This window comes from Talpa occidentalis, unplaced genomic scaffold, assembly GCF_014898055.3.
Source record: "Talpa occidentalis isolate TD23 unplaced genomic scaffold, MPIMG_talOcc4v2.1, whole genome shotgun sequence".
NCBI classification, from domain to species: Eukaryota; Metazoa; Chordata; class Mammalia; order Eulipotyphla; family Talpidae; genus Talpa; species Talpa occidentalis.
In genome coordinates, this window is record NW_026555331.1 from 83,744,092 (window position 1) to 83,769,089 (window position 24,998).

General features: G+C 37.8%; 1 protein-coding gene across 3 annotated transcripts in view; it reads right to left on the minus strand.

Annotated features, from left to right (window-relative positions):
- The window catches only part of CDK6 (cyclin dependent kinase 6), a 225,163-nt gene that overhangs the window by 12,015 nt on the left and 188,150 nt on the right, over positions 1-24,998 (minus strand). For all 3 annotated transcript variants that reach the window (XM_037507918.2, XM_054692343.1, XM_054692342.1), the window contains exons 6-7: positions 9,363-9,413; positions 4,440-4,575 (exon numbers count right to left, since the gene is read on the minus strand). In XM_037507918.2, the coding sequence (XP_037363815.1) occupies positions 4,440-4,575; positions 9,363-9,413 (187 nt within the window). The remainder of the gene's footprint in view (positions 1-4,439; positions 4,576-9,362; positions 9,414-24,998) is intronic.

Here is a 24,998-nt window from a genome sequence, read left to right on the forward strand (position 1 = left end):
AAGTGTCAGTTTAATCCTAGGTCAATGGAACGATGTAAAAAAAAAAGTTGTGGGAATATGCTCAAGGTAGAGACACACATCCTCAGAGGATTATTTGGGAAGGAAACCTATCCCCACAGCTATATTCAGGATCTACAACTGGAAAGAGGGTAGATAGGAGAAGAAATTCTCATGTGAATGTGAGGGTTGTGAGAATCTCAAGTTGGAAGTCTTAGGACATTATGCCCTATAGAGGTATTGTTAGGCAAGGTGGCAAAGTTCTATCATTGCATTATTTCAGTAAAGCACTTGGTTGGCTTGATAATTAAAAAATCTTGTGTGATAATATTGTTTCTGCAAGATAATCTAATTTACTTGCAAATAACTTATAAAGTGAGCTTTTGGAATGATAATTAAGTGGAGGGCTAAAATGTGGATCAATTTTCAGTATATATTCCCTTTTTTCCTTCTCTCCCCCTATGGGAGGTATATTCTTCTTCTAGCAAAGTTGGTTCTGAACCTCCCTGGTGGCACAAGGGATTAAGATACAACGTATGGGGCTGTCCATGGCCACTGCAACACGAGTTTGATGTCCAGCCAGGAAGCAACCCACATGGCGCAGCAGACCTCTCCTGACTCGCCCACTGCTCCCCTCAGCAGTGTACTTCAGTCGATCTGCCTGTTCTGTTTCCCACTCTGTCTCTGGTGAATCCTCTCACCCCCCACACCTCTGGCCTGTACCCCAGTTCTTGTATGCATAAATAAAAAAATCTTAAAAAATAAAAAAAAAAGAACAAAGTTGGGTTTGGCTATGGAGCTTGCTTAGGCCAGAGGGATGCGAACTGAAGTGGTGCACTTTCCATGCACAGGCCTTCACGGGCATGGTTTGTTTCTGCTTGCCCACCTGGGAGGATGCACGTTCTGCATGAGAAAAACATGCCCCCAGGTGATGAAGCCCGCCCCCCCTTGGCCTGGGCCCCAGAATGAGATAAAGGAGACTTGTACTGTCACACAAGCTGAAGCAGAGCTGCCCCAGATGATTCACAGCACTTCTCTGCCAATCCTCAGACACACGAGCATGAAATAAATGTGAAGGTTGTATGCTAATGAGATTTTTTGGGGTTGTTTTACAGCAAAAGTGAACAAATACCATCACCACCTCCTCTCCTCTCAAACCCCCAAAAGTACGTCAGGTACTGAAAGCTGTTGGAGAGCAGAAACTCTAAAACTTTTCCAGTAAGAGCTTCATATTAATAAATACTCAGTATCCTAAATTAATCATGGTGATTGGGACTAAATTTGTAAAGATGTGTAGGTTTTGGTGCTAAAAATAATTCCTTCCCTGAATTGTGTTCTCACCCTACACTTGTTATATATGTATGTAAGGGCGTTTATAAATATCAATGTATCTATTCACGCATAGATAACTGAGGTATTTTATAAAGTCAACCATTTTTCATATAAAAATGAAGGATAACTCAAAAGTGCTAAATTTTTAAACTTTTAAATGTTAATAGTTTCTTAAATAAAACAACTCTCCAAAACACACCTGATTTTTCTTCCTTAGACAATAAATTTAACAGAGGCAACAGGTATTACTGGGATCTCAGCTACCCATCCTGTATTAAATGGCCCATCTACTGCTTTACTGCTTGTGTCTCTCCTAGCATGAAACAGAGCTTTAAAGGGGTTCTGAGCTTTGAGGTCGTGGGTTGTCAATTCCTTGAATGCCTGTGGATACTATGTGCTATTTCCCCTGGACCTGATGTCACTGGCTCTTCTTCTTCATTCTTTTCCTTTGCTTTTTCTAGTCTCTGCTTCCACTCATTGTCCACCCTCTTCCTTCCCTCTGGTAGGTTTTTTTTGTTCCCTTTTTTCTTTGCCAGTCTCCTGCTACTCTGCACTCTAGCACTGGTGTGTGGTCTGACTTTGAAAGCCATCGATACTTGTGGAAGGCCATGAATGAGTGTGTGGCATTGTCTGTTATCTTCACGTTTTAAGTTCTTCTAGCTGACACCCTGATGTTGGAGTTAGGAGGTATTTTTGAGAGGTTTCTGCATCTTCTGGTAGCTGAAAGAGTGGGACACTTTGCCACTAAATTTGTTCACCACTGTGATTTTCTGTCTAGAATCTTCTAAGAGGAATATTGCACTCAAAGTTCCTGCTGAAAATGAAAGCCTAAAGGGGCCATATTTTATAACAAATTACCTCCATACCCTCCAGTACAGTTGAGAGGTCCTAGGAGCTAGCCTACATCATAGGCAAAAAGGTGAGGGGGATCAGCCAGAGTCCACCTTTTAGGAATCTAATGTTGGAAATACTTAGAATGCAAAAACAATAGCAATGGGACTTAAAGTGGAAAGGATCTTGAGATAGCTGAAGTTATGATAGTCAAGGTCTGTTAATGTTAAGGAAAGCAGACAGTACAACTGAAAAGAAGCAATGAGGTGGAGAAACGGCATTCATGGCAGAGAAAAGCAGAGTTGCTAAGAGTAGGTGATGCAGAGGACAGAGAGAGCACTTACACACTAGATGGCTTTCCATTTCTAGGCCAGATGAAACAGTCCATCAAACCCCTTTTCTTAAAGTAGCACAAACAGATGTCTGTTACTGGAAACCAAGGCAAAGTTTCCTAAGTGGTGAGAATGTTAGCAAGTGTGTATATATAGTAAGCCTTTGTCTAAGTGAGTATTTTCCCTTCTGATTCATTTATTTAAAAGGATGTGGGCCAATGTCCTCAGTATCTTAGAAATAAACAATGTAGATGGAATATAACTATCCCGATTTGCAACAGGCAGTGGAGGGAAGTTTTGCCTTAGCATTAGAATATAAGGCACCATCAGCTGAAAACAGAGTGAGGGTTTTCACTGGAAAATCCATGGCTCTGCAATCATTCCAATCAGAGGCTGTGTCCCCACAGAACTGAAGCACAGTATTTCTACTAAAGCCTATAGACTCTCAGGCCTCTATTTGAAATTCAGAATACACTGACAGAACGGGAGCACTGGCTCCTCTGGGTCTAGGACTTTCCTGCATTAGGTAAAGGACACACTCATTACTCACTGGGTTCCAGATGTCAAGAGTAGCCAAAGAGTATATTCCTTGACCTACTGTTCTGTCCTTCAAGTATAGGGAATTATGTACAGGGCTGAGTATTATAAGTTTGAGTCTCAAATTGAGTATGGAATTCCTTGATTTCAGTGTACCTATTTTCCACATATATGACCCACTCAATATTTATTAAATACACTGGAAACTAGAAGGAGGACAGCTAAATAGTTGCTTTGGAAAAAACCTCTTCCCAAAGATGTACCTATTTTTAAAAAGGCGCATTAACCAGCACGTTGTTTAAGTAGCATGAAACTGTAAATAAGGAAGGGTAATATGAAATACTGTTATTTTGTTATGCTGTTGATGAGGGAAAAAAAAAAAACCTGACTTCCAGCTGGAGCCACCATCCGTATGTGCTTTACACATTCTCCCATGTCTACATGTATTTTCTCTAGTGCTTCGGCTTTCATCCATACCCCAACGATGCACATGTTAGGTTTGCTGGCGGGTCTAAATTGCCCTAGTCTGAATGAGTGTGGGTGTTGGGCACTGCACCCTGTGAAGTAAGGGCATCCTGTCCTGGGATGGTTCCTGCCTTGTGCCCCAAGCTGCCTGGATAAGCTCAGGGTTCTTGCTGCCCTGAACTAAGTGGATTAGAAACGAATGAATATAAATTATTATTTAATATAAGAAGTTTTGGGATCTTCATTTAGAAGTTTGTTAATGCTTAACTATTGTAAAACTGGTTTGCTTATGCCTTTTTTTTAAACTTTAAAAAAAATTTATTTCATTTATTTATGCATACAAGAACTGGGGTGTAAGCCAGGGGTGTGGGGGGTCAGAGGATTCACCAGATACAGAGCAGGGAGCATAACAGGCAGATCTACTGAAATACACTGCTGAGGGGAACAGCAGGCGAGACAGGAGAGGTCTGCTGCACCATGTAGGTCATCAACCTGGCTGAGGATTGAACTCAGGCTACAGTGGCTGATGATAGCTTGATAATGCTGAGACTTTAAGCCCTGTGCCACCAGAGAGGCCCCCTACACACCTTTTAATTTAAAGTTTCCAAGAACCTACCCATGACATTAAGTGAGGACTCACTTTATTCACTTCTAGAGCAGCATATGTCTAGAGGAATTGAAAGGCTTCTAAGGTTGCATTCAAATGGTAGTGGATGGTGGATTGAAGGCACATGGATGAGACACTTTCTCTTTCTATAGGAACCGAAGACAATCCAGTGAAGTCACTAGTTAAATGTGTGAAAGTAAAATCTACAGAGAGATTGTGAGATTGTGGCCTCTGTCCTGTGTGGTCATGACATGGGACGCTGATCTGATGTTTGTGTCCACTCAGTGTGGCCAGTTTGAATCTCTCCCTTAGCACAAATGTGCATCACATTGACTTACCAGAAGTAGGTCTTTGCCTAGCTCATCAATATCTGCCACAAAGTTCTCAATCGGTTGAGGAGATTTGGAATGAAAAGCCTGTCTGGGAAGGGCAACATCTCTAGGCCAGTCCTCTTCTCCAGGAAGCCCAATCACACTACAAAAGAACCACATGTGAACACGGCATTAGTTGCTATGCTGAAATTGTTTCCCTGCCAAATTTTAGAGTAAGGCAAAGTCTAGGGAACAGGTACAGGGGGCAGAGACCCAGGAGTCCCCTGCTTCTATCACTAGCTGGACTCTCATTTCTCTGTCTTACTGCAGTATATTGATCATGGGGTGAAGGATAATCTCATATGAGAATTGTAAAATTCACTGGGAAGAGATAAGAGACTACTTGGTGGTAGATTCTACATGTAAGAGAGATTGTATAAACGGAAAAATCTTAAAAAGTCCTAACAGAGCAGGACCCAGATATTCAAAGGAGATCCCCAAGGACATATGTTTTATTTATGTTGAGTGCTTTCTATGTTCTGTTCAAACACTCCCCATATCTACATACTTTTATGATGTTCATATAGCACAATTTGTTAACACATAAATTTGATTGCATTTTTGGTTAAAGACCATTTTTGGTTAAAGACCCCAAATGGTAACTACATATATTAGAATCAGGCCAAAACAAAACAAAACAAAACAAAACAAAACAAAAACCGGTTAAAAGGTATGCACTATGCAAACATAATTTTATAATCCAATGGTAAATTATATACTAATATTATATAGATTCGTTTAATATATAATTTATTCTATATATTTTTATACTAGATAACTATTTTGTGGTATTCTAAGATGAGCAAACAATAAATAAAAATAATATATTTTGCTTCTCCTGAAAATCATTCCGGGATCAGAAATGTAGAGAGAACAAACTGATAAAAAAAGAAGAAGAGCTTTGGAAGAGGCAGACCTGGGTTTTCCACTTGCCACTAATTGGTATATGAGACCAAATACTTAACTTCTATGAGCCTCAGTCTTTATGTAACAGTAATGTTCAGTTTTTGAGGGCTTGCAATAATTTATATAAAGTGCATAATACAGAGTCTGACACAGTGTTTATCAGCATCATTACATTACCCATTATTATTAGAAGAGAAAAATGTTATTAATCCAAAACACACAGGCAAGGCATCACTACCATGCTAAAAACATCAACTGCTTGAGTCCTATTATTGCATGACTTAAAGTTACTTCAGATATAATAATAGTGGTCAGGTACAAGTGCTCAACTTGTACATTACATAGATATTATTTATAGTTTACGGATAGCTGGTAAGTAGATTTGGGTAAGAGATGTTAGAGGAAACAAGAATTTGTATTTCACACAGACTGATTAAAAAAATTAACTCTGAACTAAAAAAATCATAGTTTAGTGGGCAGGATATATAATTATTCAAATACCAGTATTCAAGATACTATTTTAACTACAGTAAGAAATGATGCTGGCCTGCATTAATCATCTCCTTGGCCTGCACTCACTGGCATTAAGGCCCAGAAGGGGTGTTTTCCTGAACAGAGTTTCGGGGTTCAGAAAGATGTGCTGGTAAATATCACATTATCTCTGGGTTTTGTTTCCTTGCCCTGCCTCAACAGAACCTATAGGTCACAGACCTCACCTGTGTAGAGCATACAGCTTGTTGTACCTGCACCGGTCACAGGGTATCTGGGGGAAGATTCTAGTCCTGCTGGTTGGGCATGCGGAGAGTCATGTCACTGAGACAGATAAAGACAGACTCATGGACATATATACTGGGACAAATGTATAGAAATGACAACTTTGGGCAATATACAAGTTTGTTTAATAGAAAGATTTAGAATAAGAATAATAAAAAAAACCCCAAAATACCATTAACTATTAAAGGAAATAAATATATATGTGATTAGACAGAATGGGACAAGGCAGAAAAGTCAAGAAGGTGGCTTATTAAAGAAATTTAAAATTCTTCTTTCATTCATTTTTATTTTTTAACCATGATTACATCAATAGCTTCACATCACCTAGAATTGATTATAACAACACTTAGAAATAATTTAAAATTGTTTTATCTGCAGTTATGAATACTTCTATGTTGAGTTAAATCTTGCAATATGGGGAGCTGAATGTCAAAAGCCTTCAGAGAAATAGTATTTCCGTATGTATATATATGTATGGTATATCATTTTAAACATATACATAATAATTTAGATAATGAATTTACATAACTTTTAAAAGAGTTTAAAGTCTATCACCTCCTTCTGATGTTGTAGCAACTTCCTACATGTAGGTCAGGCATTATTATTCCCATTTTATAGATGAGAAAATTGAGGATGATGAATGAAATAAGCTTCCAAAACCACACAAGGTGAGCTTATTGAGAATCCAGTTCTTCTTATTCCTAATATAACACTTTGCGTCTATTTTACCATGATTCTGCTCCTAAAAATGCTCTAAAATGACACAGGCTAAAAGCACTCAGTTTCAAAGTTTCACAGAACAGTTTCACTTGTTCTGTGAAAGTATAAATCTTTCCAAATGGAGAAACTTTTTTCCATGTTCCTCTTTGGAGAATGTGAATATGGCTTTCCTTCTAAAAAATTTTTAGTTTAATAGCATAATATCAGTTAATATTCACTTTAAAATTCAGTTTGAACTTTTATGGCCCATATAAGAGTGTTGTGAAATTCAAACAGGTCCGTTAAAAATGTTTGCATTAACTTTCAATATTTAGACAGCTGAATATAAGCCTAAAAAGCTGACATTTGTACTGGAAAGACTGGCGTCACAAAAACCTGTAAATGGCAGTGATGATGGGGGCAGAAATCATTTTCAAGTACTTTTGATGTGACACTAGAGTGCAGCATTGTCCCTTTTCTCTAAATAGCAGTACATTTATTTAGAGGAAGTAGAACATCATTTCAATGAAACAATGCCAGAAACCAAGAAGTAAAACCTCAAAGGACAAAACATATAGAACTTTATAGTTTCTTTTCTCTGGCAACCTAGAATCTCAGGTCTTTACCAGATGTGGAAGCGGCTTTCCCTTTGGATACAAGTCAAACATGCTTGTCAAATGTTCCTTCTTGTCCACCTCATTGGCTTCCTGTACTAAGCGGCACTAACAATATGGACAAGGTTGCAGACACCAGTGTAGGAGACAAAAAGTCAAGGTGGTGTCAGTAGGAAAAGCAGAGGGTGTCAGGGTCTGGCAAATTGATTTCCGTATAGGTTATTTCACTGAACAGAGGGGTCACTGATATATTTGACTTTCACTGTTCCCTGTTCAAGATCACATTTACACAAAGTAAATTCAGCAGTGATGGGGAAGAATAGATGGGAATTCATCACTTTAAAAAATCAAGGAAATTGACATCCTGAACCAGAGAATAACATGACAGTTTTGTCCTTTCATCCGGCTACAGAGTGGAGAGTGGCAGTAGAAGCAGTGGTCATGGCAGCTGCCCTGGACTCGGGAGGCCCCCAGAAAACACGAGTCAATGTTTAAAGCCACTGGCTGGGTTCTGACTCAGCAGTGGCACTGGCACTAACAGAAGTCTACTGGAGTTGCTTCCAGTCACCATGAGAACAGTTAGCTTTCAGCTTTATTCCAACTGTTTTAAGCAGCTATGTTTGAGTAGATAGTGTTAAAATACAATTCTTTTGGGGCAGTTTTTCCTAGTTTTACAGACTGCAAATATTATAAAAATCACTGGGACTCCTATAAAATGTAACGCACCAATGATCAGGGCTGGTTCCAGAACTCCCACATTTTTCCTACTCCACCCCAATTCTGATGGGCTTTGGCAAACTCACAAATCCCAAAAGGATGCCATACTCCATGCTTTGTGAGGATAAAAGCCCTTTGTTAGCAATTTAGAAACCTAAAAACATATATATCCTCACATGCATAACATGTAGACATAAATGGAACTCCGCAAATCATCAAGGAACTATATGATTAATGATGAATTACAATAATAGCGAACTAAAAAAAAAAAGCTTTTATTATGTACCAGACGATGTGACAGTCCTTTACAGGGTGTTTTATTTTATTTTTTAAAGATTTATTTATTTATTTATACAAGAACCGGGGTACAGGCCAGATGTGTGGGAGGGTGAGAGAATTCACCAGAGACAGAACAGCAGACTGACGAAATACACTGCTGAGGGGAGCAGCGGCCGCGACAGGAGAGGTCTGCCACACCATGTGGGACCCTCACATGCTGGCAGGGATAGAACCCGCGCTGCAGAGGCTGCGGACAGCTTCACAGTGCAGCGCTCAACCGCCTGCACCACCAGGGGAGGCCCTACAGGGTGTTTTAAATGATGTTTTCAAGTTTGCATAGTTATATAGCTACAGATGTAGGGTTAGAGCTTAGGATTCTCTCTTCCTATTTTGGTGTTCCAGAATATGTAGCACACCATCGTGAGTTCAGGAAAACAAAACAAGACAATGTAAAATCAACCTAGATACATCAGGATAATCAAAGGGGACAGGAAAGCCAGTGAGCAAGGATGGGTTACCAAGCCACGAATTGCTCACTGCTGATGGTGGATGCATCTGAAATGAACCCAAACAGATAATACATCTGAACTAAAGAAGTGGAGCTCAGTCAAGCAAAGAAAGAGGAGCTGCAAAAAGATACACACAAACAACATACAAGCTTTCAGAACAGAGCCATTAGGCCACATGCCATTATGGGCTTTGCATAAAACAGCATATTTACCATGTCCCCACTCACCACACAAATAGGAATTGTCTATAGCAGTAGCTTGGGATAGGAAAGATAAGAGGTAAAGATATTATATATATTATATTACAGGAACATCAAGGAAAACTTACTGCAAATGCTTTAATGTTAAGGACACAGTTTTAATAGTATGATGTAAAATTAATTGTTACTTACTCCAAGATTTTTCCAAGTTGATCCACATCTGAACTGCCACGAAAAAGAGGCCTTAAAAAAAAAACAAACACATATTAAACAAGGAATTTTCTCAGGTTACATTTCAATAACATTTGTCATTATCATTGTTGAACAGGGAAACAAAATATGTTTGATGAATGGGGAAGAATTGAGGCATCTCTTCTTTTGGAAAATAAAGGTTTGTTGAATGAAGTTTGTAAGACCCTCTCTTTTCTGGAGTGGGCACTGAAACCCAACTCTGAAAGTTAGTTGTAGAAGTGGCTTGTGTCCTTACCATCTTGGTTTTCAGCTCCTTTTTCGTTTTTGTAGTTGGTAATATTCTAACATTTCTGCTAGCTCCACTATGCACTTAAGGAAATGCCTGCTATACTTTACCTTATATTTGCTAAATGTTTTAGAAGAGGACTTTGAAGTCATCTGGTCTACGCTAGTGCCAGAGCCAGAAGTCTTCTCTCTACTTATTGATTCGTCTTAGCTCACAAAATAAAATGTGCTGGCCATTCTTGAGTTAGAATTGTCCCATTAGTTTGGCCCCTCTTAATGAGTATAGTAAGTTGAAGGTCTGAATCAATACTGCTCTTCTGTGAACACTCAGTGAAACCTGCTACAGGGAACACTAGAAACTTGGGGACAAGAATTTAGTGTACAGCTCAGAATGACTTTTGCCACTTTAGGAAGAACTGGTGAACCACTCCAAGGTTTATTAACCTGGTTCTGTTGGTTTGGCTTGCATTACACAGAACCACTAAACCTGGAATGCAAGCAATTAACTCCTATAAGATGGGTACAAATACATAATTCCAAAAAACAGAATTCTATAAATAGAATCCACTTCTCGATAGAAGCATGAAAGAGGGAACAGGACTAACTAGAACTGGTACTCCCAGGTGACCAAGAGATTGGTGATAAATATGATCAAACGCTTATGGCAGTCTATTCAGATTCTGGCTGAAAATTCTGAATTGTTTGTATGAGCTCGTTTTATGAGAGAGGATGCTATGTATAATTTATTTGGACAAATTCAGAGGAAATAGAAAATATTTCATCATAATGAACACTTGGGTATACTGTGTGGGAATATGGAGGTAAGAATTAGAACCCCCTAGGGACTTTGTATTTTACAATCTGTCTTTAAATAAGACTATTTGCTGAAAAGTTTAGGCAGTAGCAGGTCTCTGATCTGTATATATCATGTATTGAAGTGACACACAAGACTGTATTTTCACTGAAGTTATTTTGAATGTCTTCCTTAGATTGCCAAGTTAAATATCCTCTAATTAATTAAGTTAGGACATATTTTAGGTGGACAAATGTAAACATAAACACTGATTATATTCTTCAGTTTAGTGGTGAGGGACAGTTTAATTCTATGGCCTTTAATAATTTTATGTTTTAGGAATGATTCAGTTGAAACATACATAGACATCAGTTGGACTTGCCTGGTTCTTTATTACAATGACATAAGAGTTGAGCTGGAAGGAAGCAGAAGTTTGAAGGCGCAAAGTGGGACAGAATAAAAGGAATAAAAGAAATACTGAAAGACTGAGACTGAGTAGCAATAACCATCTGAGGAGTCCAAAATATCTTTGAACTCTGTTTCTTCCTATTACTTAAAAATCTAACTCTCCTGGAAATTGTTATGGAAGTCATGCATGAAGAGGGAAAATAGGAGAGAAGTGTTATTATATACTCTAAGACAGAGGTGCAAAAAAAGATAAAAACATATGCCTTTTTTTTTTTTTTTGAGTCACTGCAGGGAGATCTACTAAACTATATTACCATGTCTGGTTTTAGACATAACCCTCCCATTCCCAAGCCCCCATAACACACTTACTAATTCTTTTTACTAATTATTTAAAGGTAACATTAGCAACAGAGATATTCTATTAAGGACAGTAAATCAGAAACCTATTCTTAGAGTATAAAATTTTTTTTCCCTTATAGAAATTTTTTTTATTAGATAATAAATTTTATTTTTATATTCCCCATACAATTGCAGCCCCCCCATTCTGACCCCAATTCCTCCCCTCCCGCCCCTGCCCCCCTAAAAGTGTCTCTGGTTCATAGTTTTTTGTTGATTTTGATTTTCACTTTCTTATAGTTATTCATTTTCCTGGTCCCTTATTTAAGTTTTCTAGATTCCTGCTATGAGTGAGACCATCCGGTATTTTTCTTTTTCTTTTTGGCTTATTTCGCCGAGCATGATCCCTTCCAGCGCCATCCATGTTGCTGCAAATTGCATGTGTTTATCTTTTTTGAATGCTGAGTAATATTCCATGGTATATATGTACCACATCTTCTTGATCCAGTCATCTATTTTTGGGCATTTGGGTTGTTTCCAAAGCTTAGCTATTGTAAACAGTGCTGCTATAAACATAGGGGTGCAGGTGTTCTTTGGAATTGATGTTTCTGTGTCCTTTGGGTAAATACCTAGGAGTGGAATTGCTGGATCATATGGAAGCTCTATGTTTAGTAGGTCCAGAAATCTCCACACAGCTTTCCACAGTGGTTGGACCAGTTTGCACTCCCACCAACAGTGCAGAAGAGTTCCTTTTTCTCCACACCCTCGCCAACATTTGTTGTTGCTAGTTTTTTTAATATGTGCCATTCTCACTGGTGTAAGATGGTATCTCACGGTAGTTTTGATTTGCATTTCCCTGATGACTAGAAATTTTTTTTTTAAGATTTATTTATTTATGCATAGAAGAACTGGGGTACAGGCCAGAGGTGTGGATGGTGAGAGGATTCACCAGAGACAAAGTGGGGAGCAGAACAGGACAGACTGACTGAAATACACTGCTGAGGGGAGCAGCGGACGAGTCAGGAGAGGTCTGCTGTGCCATGTAGGTGAATTGTGTGCTGCAGTGGCTGCTGATTGCTTCATAGGTTGTGTCTTAACCCCCTGTGCCACCAGGGAGACCCCATAGAAATCTTTTTTGGGAGGGTTAAATAATAAAATGGAAAGATTATACTGATCAAAAAAAATCCCAAAATATAGATTGCAATTGCTTTACTGGATTAACACCTTTAAAAAACCCTTTTATAATACATGACACTACTTAAAGATTGGTAACTTGTATACATTTTACTATAAAAAACTATGATTAATAACTTACTTTAGATAACTTTCATTAGTTTAATCAAGAGTTTGAGTAATGGTGCACAAACATCTGCTTAAGATTTCTGTGGAATGTAAATTTCATGAATCCATTTCAAATTTTACACCTACATTTCCTTTCTCCTCACTGTAGCTTTTTCTTTAGAAGATTTCCACTATATTCACTTCTTGGGACTATTACATTCTACTGCATAAACCCTGTTTGTCATGGAGCTGAGCTGCTTTCTATTTTGAATTCCCACATGAACTACAGAGGAGCCTACTTTACCAAACTATCCTCTGAAACCAATTTATTTGACAAGACAAACAATATTTGGAGTAAACTATCTTAGTCCGAACATTTCTATTACTCTTTTATGAAAGAGAATTTTAGATTATTTCCAAGTATTTTCTTCAAATTATTTCTTTTAATGTAACATCTGATAAGTTAGTGCTGGTATGATAAACTTTTTATGAAAGAAATATTTTCATTTATACATGCAAGCATCTTTTTCTAATGAAAAGGAGATTATTGCAAAGGAATGGCAACACTTCAAAGAATAGCATTCATTTCAAACCGTAGCAAAGTCAATTCTCTTCTCTTCTCGTATCACTTTAGGCATTGTTACGCCAAAACAAATATGGTTCTGGGGCGGGGGGAATGGTTTAGCAAAGATTTTCCACAAGGTTTTCTTGAATTTATGAGAAGTCAAGCCTTGCTATTCTCCCCACTCCTCCCACTGGAACATATGTTGATCTTTCAGGCTATCTGTTGACTAGGAAAAGAGTATAGATTTTGGGGGATGGCCTGTTCTGGGTTTGAACGCCTGCTGGCTCAATCATTTCTCCCTGTATGACCTTAGGAAAGTCACTTAAACCCCTTTGAACTGTGTTCATTTCATCTGTAAAATGCACAAAATGACACCAGTCTCATAGGATCAATGTAAGTGAGGTTATGAATATATATAATCTAAAATGTTCAGTTTACAGTAGAGAAACAGTATCAATTGAACACACATACTTTCTCACATTCAATATGGTGGCTATCTTCTGTTCCTGACTACCATTATACACACATGATAATGCAAAATACTTCACACAGTAAACAAGAAAGCAAGGAGGCATCTGTTACTCTGTGGGACATGCCCAAATTGGGTCACTATATATTCTCTATGGCTGTTATGGTTGTCACGCTTTTACTAAAGAAGAATTTTCCAAAGGATGAATGTGAATTTTTCAATAAGGATTAATTAATTCTGAATTGGCAAAATCATTTCCTTTTTTATAGGTAGTTTTAGCAAAAAACAAAACAAAACAAAAACAACAAAACACTCACCAAGTATTAAATCTTTTACCACTAGAGTGAATTTTCCTGGGTCAAATTACAAAGGGGAGCAAGTTTCTTATTACATGCCTTTTTAAATAAATAACTGGAAGAACATGTAAATATCATTCATAATCCCAATGAGCAGTGGAAAATAATGTTTTGAAGTAAGCTATGTTTTCTACCAGATGAGAAATATATGCTGATATTCCTGTTACTAAAAGGAAGTGATAATGGAAGATGAAAGATTTCTTTTAGTAACAATACTTTCATTGTACTTAAAGGAGGAGGAAGTCAAGGATCACCCTATAAAACACCTTTGTAACCTGCACTTGACCTGCAGCTATGCTTTAGTGCTATCTCTCTTGATTAGTAGAGGAATTTTCCATGTTCATAAAATGACCTTTCAAAAAAATATTCCCCAGGGAAATGTCTATTTTATAATCATTTCCATGTTCAGTTCTAGAGCTCTTATCTGCTAAGTTAAAACGTTAACTTATTACTTTACAATTACCACCTATTCAAATAACCAGATTAAGAAGAAAAATCAATTAATTGATTTACTTGGTAAACAATAATTGGTGATCACCCACTAAGTACAAGTTATGGTGTGAATTAGGTGCTAGAAGACCACCTCTCCCCAAAATACACATACTAAATATAAATTATTATAAAGACACAAAACAATTACGGCCTATAAAAACAAAAGAGTGGGTACAAGAAAAAAGGGAGAAGTGCGGTGGGCAATTGGGTAAAAGGAGTATGGTAAGGAACATAACATAATATTTTCAGATGCTGATATGTAACTTTGTACATTGGCAACCTATGTGATGCTATAAAGCAATGTTACTTCAATTAAAAAATTATATAATATACTGTTTTAATATATAGTATAGAAACTTATATTATGCACTTCATAAACATGGTATAAATGTATGAATACAAGTATGCTAGAGTATATTTATATACCATTTACTTGTAAGTATATATATATTTTTAAAGATTTTTTTTTTCAAGATTTATTTATTTATTTATACAAGCACTGGGTACATTCAGAAGCGCAAGAGGGTGAGAGAATTCACCAGAGCCAGAGTGGGGAACAGAACAGGCAGACCGATGAAATACACTGCTGAGGGGAGCAGCGGGCAAGACAGGAGAGGTCTGCGCGCCATGTGGGACCCTCACCGGCGGCCGGGGATAAAACTGGCGCTGCAGAGGCTGCGGGCAGCTTCGCAGCCCAGCGCTCAACAGCTGCGCCACCAGGGGAGGCCCGTAAGTATATTTTAAGTGTATAAAAACATCCTGCATACTATCATAATGATCCCTGCCCCCAGGGGAAACAAGCTATACTTTAGGAGGATCATGAAAAAGAGAAGCTCATCTCATTTTACTGGTGAAAGACAGAAGCTCAGGACAATCATTTAATCTTTATTCGATTGCTAGGAGGTAGTCTGATAGTCTCTTCTTACAGATTAACTTACCCAAGGAAACACAGCTCTGTAAGTGGCTAAGCTGCTCTGTCTGACTCCACAGAGCAAGAAGAAATCCTGTTTTAGAAGGATTAATATGGCAGAAGTTTACCCAGTCAGTGGGTAATGGATGGAGTTGGAGCCAGGGCAGCTAGTAGGGAGGTCAAAGCCCAAGTGAGATGACAAAGACCCAAAGTAGACAAAGAGATGGGAAGGAATAGTAGAGGGGTCTTCCACATTCTCTACAGGCCAACGAGAGGCTTTCTGAGACTGAACACCACATGGAAGAAGAAGCATGACATAAAAAGTCTGTTATTATTAGTAAAGCCAGGCTAAATGAGAATGATAGGAGAGGCAGAGGGGTAGGAAATTGAAAAACAATTAGCTTTAGACAGGCTCCTTTATACAAACAAAATAAAACAAAACAATGTGTTAAACAATTCTTTAAAATTTGAGAATGAAAAATATGCAAAAAAGGTGTTTAGCCCACCTAGGTATCAATCCAAGAATACTGAGAACATATGTCCGCACAAAAACTTGTACATGAAAAGCAGCATTATTAATAATAGCTAAAATGTGGAAACAACCCCAATGTCCACCGAGGATGAATAAATACAATGTGGCACACCCATGCAATGGAAGGGTGCTTTGTGATAAAGAGCAATGAAGAATTACTACAGCATGGATGAATCTTGAAAACATACTAAGTCAAAGTAGCTAGTCACAAAATACCACATGTTGCATGATTCCAATTAATATAGAAAAAGCTATAGTCAGAAAGTTGATCAGTGGTTGCCTAAAAATAGGAGGTAGGGGGATGGCTTATGGGAGTAATGAGGAGTTGCTAATAAGCACAGGGTTTCTTTTTGGGGTAATGAAAATGTTCTAAATTAATTGTGGTGATGTTTGTACGATCTTGTGGATATACTTAACTAAAATCCATTGAGTCACACAACTTACATTGGTGAACCATGTGGCATGTGCATTACAAGTCAATAAAGCTGTTTATGAAAAGGTAAATAAACTATGTATTTCAATCAAATATTACAGATTCAGAAGAGTGAAAAATTGCTAAGAAAACTACAGGAAGCTTAAATATATGAAAGGCTTAAGTACTTGGGACTATCGTTTAGTAGCAAATATTTATTTTACCATGAATTCAATTATGCACCCATTTGGAGTCATGCTCTACAGATTCTGAACAACATACCAATAAAATCTGAATCCAAATCTGATTTATCAGATTAGGATTAAATAATAAACCAAAAAATGTTTGTGTGGGGAAAACAGGTACTCTTATGAAACTATTATCTTATGCTTTCCTCTAGATGGCTATATTATGGGTGATTTGTTTTTTCCCCCGCATTTTTCGTTATTATGTAGTCAAAATATTCTATACTTAAAATTTATGAGCACTAATTTTAAAGTCAGAATAAAAAGCCCCCAGCACTGCTACTTGCCATTTATTTGCATATATGAGATTTGTTCATCCTTCATTCCTACTCCCATGCTAACACACTTCTATTACTTGTCTACTTGTTGATCTCCACAGGAAAACTGGAGGCTTTCTGAGAACTGGGCCAACCCGTACTTGGTTCTGGATCCGTAACTAGACAGAAAATACATACTGAATTGTTACTATTTCTCTTGCCAAGAAGATATTCTCTGCTTTCTAACAACTTCAGTTCCATCCCATCTCGAACTTTGCTTATTGACTCATCTTTGGGTAATTCAAATGTGAGCATTTGTGTTTGCACAGAAAGTATATATATGAATAGATGAATACAGAGCCCAAACTGGACTTGATTTATATTGTCCTATTTATTTATGCTTTAACTGCTCTGAGGCACTGGACAACATCTGCCTGAAAATAATGTGTATTTCAAAACAGGGGCTCCCAATTAGTTCACTAAATCTAAGATCTTGCCCAAACCATGGAGAAGCAGCAAGAGGCATGCAGGATAGCAACTTTGCCCTCAGGTGTTTACTTCACCAAGGTATGCAGGATAGGGATGGGCTCTTTGGAAGACTTCGAAAGAGAAGTGTGGGGGAAAAAAATGTAGCAAAGGCAAAACAGAGTGAGGGATTAAAGAGGGTGTGGAGGGAGGAGAAAGAGGTACTCGTGGGAAACGGGTCCAGAAAGGAAGAAGTGTTGGTGGGAAAGAGCATGGGAGAAAAAAACAAAACAAAACCTAAAAGTAATAAAAGGGAAGGGCTGCGGTAAACAGAAGAGATTCATAGACAGAGGCAGGGAAGGGAGGAGTCCCTGACAGGAAAGACTGGATGAACACAAGTTAGTGTTACTGTGTCTGTCAGAGGAGGGGACTCTGAAGCTGGTAATTGCCTCAAAAATAAATAGCTGAATAATTTTTTTTCCTTGTTAGCAGATGTGAATAATTTCTTTCTTCACAGAGGGCTTTTCTCCCCCGCCCCCTTTTTTTTTTTCAAACTAGACCATGAGTAACTTCTGAGAGAGAAGTTCTACTATTTTTCAATTCAAAATTGAAAATTAAAATTAAACTTAGAGTTGGAATTAAAATTAGAGCTCATCAAACCATTCCAGATTTCTGAGGCATGACAGAACTTACAAATGAATATGTTTACATAGTCAACTTTACGTATGACAAAAGAAGCCTTAGCCTCAGTGGTCAGAAATTAAAGAGAAAACTTATTTCCAATCACTTGGACAAATACTAGATATCTACTGTTTGCCAGAAATAATTTTTATCTTAAATACTGATTTAAATAAAGAAATGCCTTTCTTTTCTCCCAGTGCGCTCTCTTCTTGTCTTAGGTCTGCTTGGACTGCAGTAACAACACGTCATGGGATAGATGGCTCAAACAACAGAAATTTATTTCAAATACTTCTGAAGACTTGAGAAGCATGAAAGTGCTAACTTTCATCTGATCATGGTAAGTTTCTAGTGAGGATTCTCCTGGCTTGCAGATGATAGTCACCTGATTGCTGTCCAGTCATATAGTGGGGGAGAAAGAACAAGGAAGTTCCTTGGTGTCTCTATTCATAAGGGCACTAGACCCAACATGGGGTTCATCTAATCCTAATGACCTCCAAAGGCTCCATCTCCAAATACCATCTAATGGGGGCATAAGACTTTAACATGAATTTTGAGGGGAACACAAACTTTTAGTTCCTAATACTTCTTCCTCATGTTGCTGAACACAATACCTGTCATACCTTCACAATTAGAAAGCTGGGCTGGTAAGACCAACATGAGCAACACGCATGATTTATCTCATTATGTAGCTGGGATTCGGTATTCATTTTTATATTACACTTTCTTTCTGTTTTACTTTCTCAATGCCTACCTTATCTTTCATTCTCTAATCAAATTGTTCAGGTATGTTCTTAAGGTAGGAAAGAAATGACCTTGTATTGAGCACTTTGTAAAGGCTGGGTACCTAATTACATTACATTACTGCAGTTTCAGTCTCACCCTAACCTTAAAGTTGGAAGACTAAATAACTTTGCCTTTGAAAGAGAGTTTAATGAGTCAAATCTAGGAAGGGATGCCTTGCAAAAGCACTTATATTATTATTAATTACTAGGAAACTGAATCTGGACCCAGCCTCTGCTATGGAAACACCCCTCTCATCATGAGCAATAAGCACTTTTTGTAGTCAGATATCTCAGGCTTAACAACCTGGGGGATGCATAATGTCTTCTGTTTCTTCATATAATCACAGAGAATGGATGATCCTCTTTGTCCCTTAGGAACGTTCTAGCTGCAATAATATTCACCATATTTTTTGTTGGGCTTAGTACTGAAAAACTTTAATGACAACATACCAAAAGATCATTTGGAGCAAGAGTGATGGTGGTGTGGAGACACAGAATAGATGATCAGAGATTACCAGGAACACCTGGCAAAATCAGCACTGTAGATTATCTAGTCAGGGATTATCAATTATCTTCACTCTGCAGAACAACTACAAACTAGAGGTGTTGCTCAACTAAACTGAAACCTTACCATACTCCATCATGAAATCTTTTGTCTGAAGTCCTTGTCCTTATACTGGGAGAAAGAAAATCTCCAAAGATCAGGGCATGGTTCTGTGAATGAGAACCTTAATACCTGGTCATATGGGTAGGGTATCCTGGGATAGGGTCACCATAAAACCCAGTTTGCCCAGGAGGGTTCCAGTTTTAGCAATGAAAATCCTGCATCTTGGGGAATCTAGATCCTAGGCAAACTGGGATGGCTGTCACTCTATCCAGGAGACCTACGAGACACTACAGAAAATTAAAAAGAAAAAAGCAAATTTTATAAACATATGATCTTTGTTATTTCAGAGGGTTGTTTTGAGAAATCAGAGCATCTCTCTAAAGCAGTCAGAATGAAGGTGATCTAGGCAGACAGGTTTCACTTTTCCCCTGATAACTCACACCTACTATGTTATAGGGACAAGATGACTGGTAGCTCCCTCCTCACACCATAATTCAAAATGACACCCCTCTCTTTTAGGGAATGGCCTTGAAAACCACATACAAGTTGCCTAGGGAATGAGCACTGTCTCTGGCTTAGTTTGCATGATTAAAGTGACTGACAGTCTGAGGGACACGCACAATCTAAAGAGGTGGCCCCCAACAGAAATTGGGATGGCGTATGCTCTTAGTCTTAGGCTCTGAGCTGGGCTGGAATGCTTCCAAAGTGCTATCTGTAATGAAAAGTGTGCTGAAATTAATTCTAACACACTGTGGAAAATAAGCTAGCCATGTGAATCATGCAATTCAAGTGAGTCAAATGTTCTCACTGATAGGCCGCCATCAAAGCAATACACAAGGAATAAAAGTTAGAAAATATAAAAGTAAGCCCATCAGATAGCAACACACTCCAACGGCAAATACTATGTGCATCATGGTAACAAAAATGTGGCTTTCAAAACCACTTCTTATGTTTAATCTCTGAATCCACTCATCTCGTCTTTGACACAACATTTCTGCTAACGGGAGTCTCATGCACTCTATTGTGGGGGATATCTCTGAGTATATAATTATGATCACCTCAATGCTCATACGTACACATGTACTTTCTCTTGCAAACAATATAGTATTGACATCAATCAGCTACCATAATCCAAGGCTAAGGGTTTTGTTGTCGACTTTTTGGGGAAAGTAACCACTAAAAATTTTCTGCAATAGGTCTACCTGTTTGCTGAAGTGGGTTCTTTAAAAAAGAAAGCAGTATTGCTTGAAAAGAAACCAAAGATATCACTCATAGAGCATTACAAATGATTCAAAAATAACCGCTAATTTGGATTTAATCACTGGTGAAAAATATTCCAAATAGTGGAAGGTTGATTTTCTCATGTTTTCCTTAAAAAAATTCTGCTTAGCACACAAATATGTGTGCTTGAATGTCAGTGATATTATCTACATATGTCTTTAGTATTGAGAAGTTAACACAGTGATCAGTCAATAAAAATTAGCATTTATTTTCTTAGGACAAATTTTTACTAACCCAAGAGCCAGTGTAATTTTTAAAGACATTTACATTTTTAATGATGGGTGGGTACTTTAAAATAAAGTCACTTTGCTGGATTATAAAATATCTCTGCATTGTAGAAAATTTGGAAAATGGAGAAAAGCAGAAAAGAAATCACACAACATCAATTTCAGTTCTTTTCTCTTTTTATATACTAATGGATAAGATAGTGTCTCTAAAAACCCCTTGCAAACAAACTAAGATGGCACCGGACCCATAGCAGGATCTGAATCCTGGCTGTATAGTCCTTGGTTTGAACAAGAACAAAGAGACAAGAAAGTGGTTAGCAGTCACAACAAAGCAGTAACTAAGTATGACTCAAGCCTCTAGGAAGAAAAGAATCAAGGACAGGTTAAAAAAAATTTATTTGCACACACATTTCCACCTACCCTCTAGGAGTTTACAAATATGACAAGGAGTAGAGGCCTTTTTTTCTTTTCTCCTTTGCAATGTAAAGGCAACTGGTATCCTGTGTGAATATAATATTCCTATCTAGCATATTTTGGGTGGAATCCAATAATGTGTGATAACTCAACAATTTAGCACAGGAAGCAAAGCCCACAACATTCCTTAGAAATTTCACAGACTATCTAGACAGAACAGACCCATTCGAGTGGGATTTTTTTCAGTGATATCTGAAGAACGCAATTTTTCATGGTGGACACACTGGGTTTGTGATGGATGCAAATTCAGATATGAATAAAAACAATTACATGATTCAGACTCTTGAGATGTGCTCCCACAGAACTTATTTCTGCAAGGGTCAAATACAGGAAAGTTGGTGTTTGACAACTGCAGATGACTCATCAGAGGAAGTTCTTAACATATGGATGTGCTTTTGAAATAAAGCTGGTTAACAAAGCCAGTTTTTCTCCCTGTGGGCCAGTGAGGTTTCATTTTAGGAAATAGAAGTGTCAATGTGGACAAACTGTCCTGAAGTATTTATAGCAGAATGTATAGTTTCCTTAACTGCACAAACAAAGCATCTGAGCAAAGCATATGTGAATGCAAAATAAGATCTGAATTTCATTCACTCTCTGTCATCTGAACTGTATTCTGTTTATAAAACCCATTTGCACTGTAACATGTATAACATGATAGAAAAGCAATATAGAGACACTGGGGTGTGATATGGGTTTCCCAATTAATTTAAGAGCTCTTTAATCATTAAGAATATTATGCCTTTGTCATATTCACTGCACACATTTTCCCTAGATTATCATATGCTTTTTATCTGTATTATTTTATTTTCTGATGAACCAAAGTTTTCAATCATCATATAGTCAAATATTTTTCTCTGCCACTTTTTTTTTAATAGAGGTATGTTATTTATTTATTTATTTATTTGTTTGTTTGTTTGTTTGTTTGTTTTGTTTATACATGCACTGGGTACAGTCAGAAGTGCAGGAGGGTGAGAGAATTCACCAGAGCCAGAGCAGGGAGCAGAGCAGGCAGAAGGACCGAAGTACACTGCTGAGGGGAGCAGTGGGCGGCAGGAGAGGTCTGCGCGCCATGTGGGACCCTCCTCCGGTGGCCAGGAACGAACCGGCGCCGCAGAGGCAGCGGGCAGTTTCGCAACCCAGCGCTCAACCGCTGCACTACCGGGGAGGCCCTTCTCTGCCACTTTTTAATGCTTTTATACTGTCTCCCCTCTAGTGTCATAAATATTTTTTATAGTTCTTTATTCTTTTATGGTTTCATTTTTAGTATTTAACTGTTTTATTTTAATAATCTATTTGAAATATGTTTTATTCATACCCATTATAAACAGTTCTAAAGTAATTCCAGATACAGAATTTTTCACATTAGAATAAAATTGAACAACAGCTAAATGTTACCTTTGTATTTAGGTTAAACATTTAGATATAACTATTCATGAGCACAGGGGAGAAATGGAACAGAAAATAATTAAATTAGAGGGTACGCTGGAAAGAGCAGAATTGTAACTGGAAGAATGCAACAAACAGGCAAATTATTAAAAATTACATATTTTAAAATGCTTAAAAAATGACTAGATTATTCACATAATGACATTTTTACAGAACATAGATAAAAATATTACATAATTTTAATCATCTTTACATGCTACTTTTTTAGTATTTAACCCTTTAAGCCACCTGTTATTTGCTCTGTGGTAAGGAATAGAAAATCTTATCAGATTGTCATTTCCCCCCCAACAACCTGAACAGTTACCCTGTTCTCATTTGTTGAACAAGTCATTCAGTCCTCCAACACATGATTTATAATAAATTGTATCACTTCCTAAATTCCAAAAATTCCTAAACAGAGGCCCTTTCCTGGGCTTTCTAAACCTATTCCATCAATAGCTGTCATTCCTTCTGCTGGTATCACATTTATTTTATTGTAATAGTCGCATAATGCATTTCAGTGCTTGCTTGGTGGTAGGAGTTTCTCTTCATAACTTTTTCCCTTCTTTCTACAAAATGTTCTTGGCTGTTTAAATCAATTTAACTCTTTCAAATGCATTTTAGAAAACTCCACTGGGATTCTGACTGGAGTTGCATAAACCTAAGATTAATTTGGGAAGACCTTATATCCTGTCAATAATCAATCTTTTCATTTAGGAAAATGTAATCAATCTAATATTCAGACTCTCTCTCTCTCTCTCTCTCTATATATATATATATATATATATGCCTTTTTCATCACTCAGCCAAGATTTATGGTTTTCTTAATATAGTTCTCACATATTTGTTAATTTAGTCTACATTTTTTATTTGTACTGGAATGGGAAGGAGCTGGAGAAATTGCCACTATTTTGTATGAGGTTGTAGTCCTGACTCTTCAATCATGGGTTATCTTAGATTTGAAAAGTAGAAGCAGAAGGAAAAGAAGGACACATGGGGGTGGTTTATAATCATAGTGTGTAGTGTGAAAACTCTGAATCTCCCAGAAAGGTTCTAAAGGTTAAAAAACATGTAACCGAAAGTACCAGGGGTTAGTAAAAGAGAAATAATGTGCTAATAAGCACTCAGAGTGATGATTCATTGCATTGGATCATCCTTGGGAAACCACCTACTAAGCAGAATCTAGCAACTAAGTCCTTATTTTTGGCGCAAGATTTAACGTTACTTCCTCTTGGGAAAATAAAAATGATTACACCCTAGCTTCCTAAAACGGCTATTCTGACAGAGCGCCCTATCAGGTAATAATGCTATTTCTAGAACAGAGCAGGGTTGGCCTCCTGTAGAGACTTCTTTAGAACATGAGAGATGCACTCAGCCATGTGCAATGGAAAGGAGCATCAACCATGGGAGAAAAGACACAGTTCCTAATGCTGACTCTGTAACTGATTAACCAATAACTAAGGGCAGGGAAGCAGGCCACTTAACCTCTGTTCTTCTGTTAAAGAACAGATATCATGGATTCTGTCCCACACATCATCACCGATGCATTACAAAAATAATAAAACTATGTGAATGAAGCAGTTAGAAGTGCTGAGAAGTAAAATCAGCTGTCTAGTAAAAAGTATTGACACCAGGGCCTCCCCTGGTGGCGCAGCAGTTGAGCACTGGGTTGCGAGGCTGCCCATAGCCTCTGCAGTGCCCGTTCGATCCCCGGCCACCGGCGAGGGTCCCACAAAAAAAAAAAAAAAAGTATTGACATCAGTCAAGTAGCAAATAAGACGAACTCTCATTCAAAGTTACTCATTTTCACTTCATCCTGTCTCCTCTCTGCCATGGTCCCTCCCCGCCATGGCCCCTCCCCATTTCTTTTCCTTATTTCATTGTGTCTAAGTATGCAAAAAAAAATTCAATGCTGTTGTTTTGGTCCTATCTTTGGACCAAATGTGAATTTAATTTACACATGATATTATGCTGTACTATTTACAAAGATCACTGACTCAGAAAACTTTAAAGATGACTTAGTCAGGAAAATGACAAATATGGGGAAAATGTGTTTCCTTACTAAGTACCCGTGCCAGGAAAACTAATTAGCTAGAGCATTCTCCTACCTCCTTTAGCTGAGCTTAAATATAGTTTTAAAATTATATTGATGAAGAAACAGATCCCGAGAGATTAAATGACTTGCTCAAGCTTGTTCTTCCTCCCTCTCATTCCCCCTCTCTCCCTCCCTCCCTTCAGAGAATATTTACTGAATCTCGGATGCTGTTCTGTATGCTAAGAATACGGCAGTAGATGAAATACACTCTATCTGAATGCATTAATAAACTGGCATACTTCTATGAATTTCTCCTTT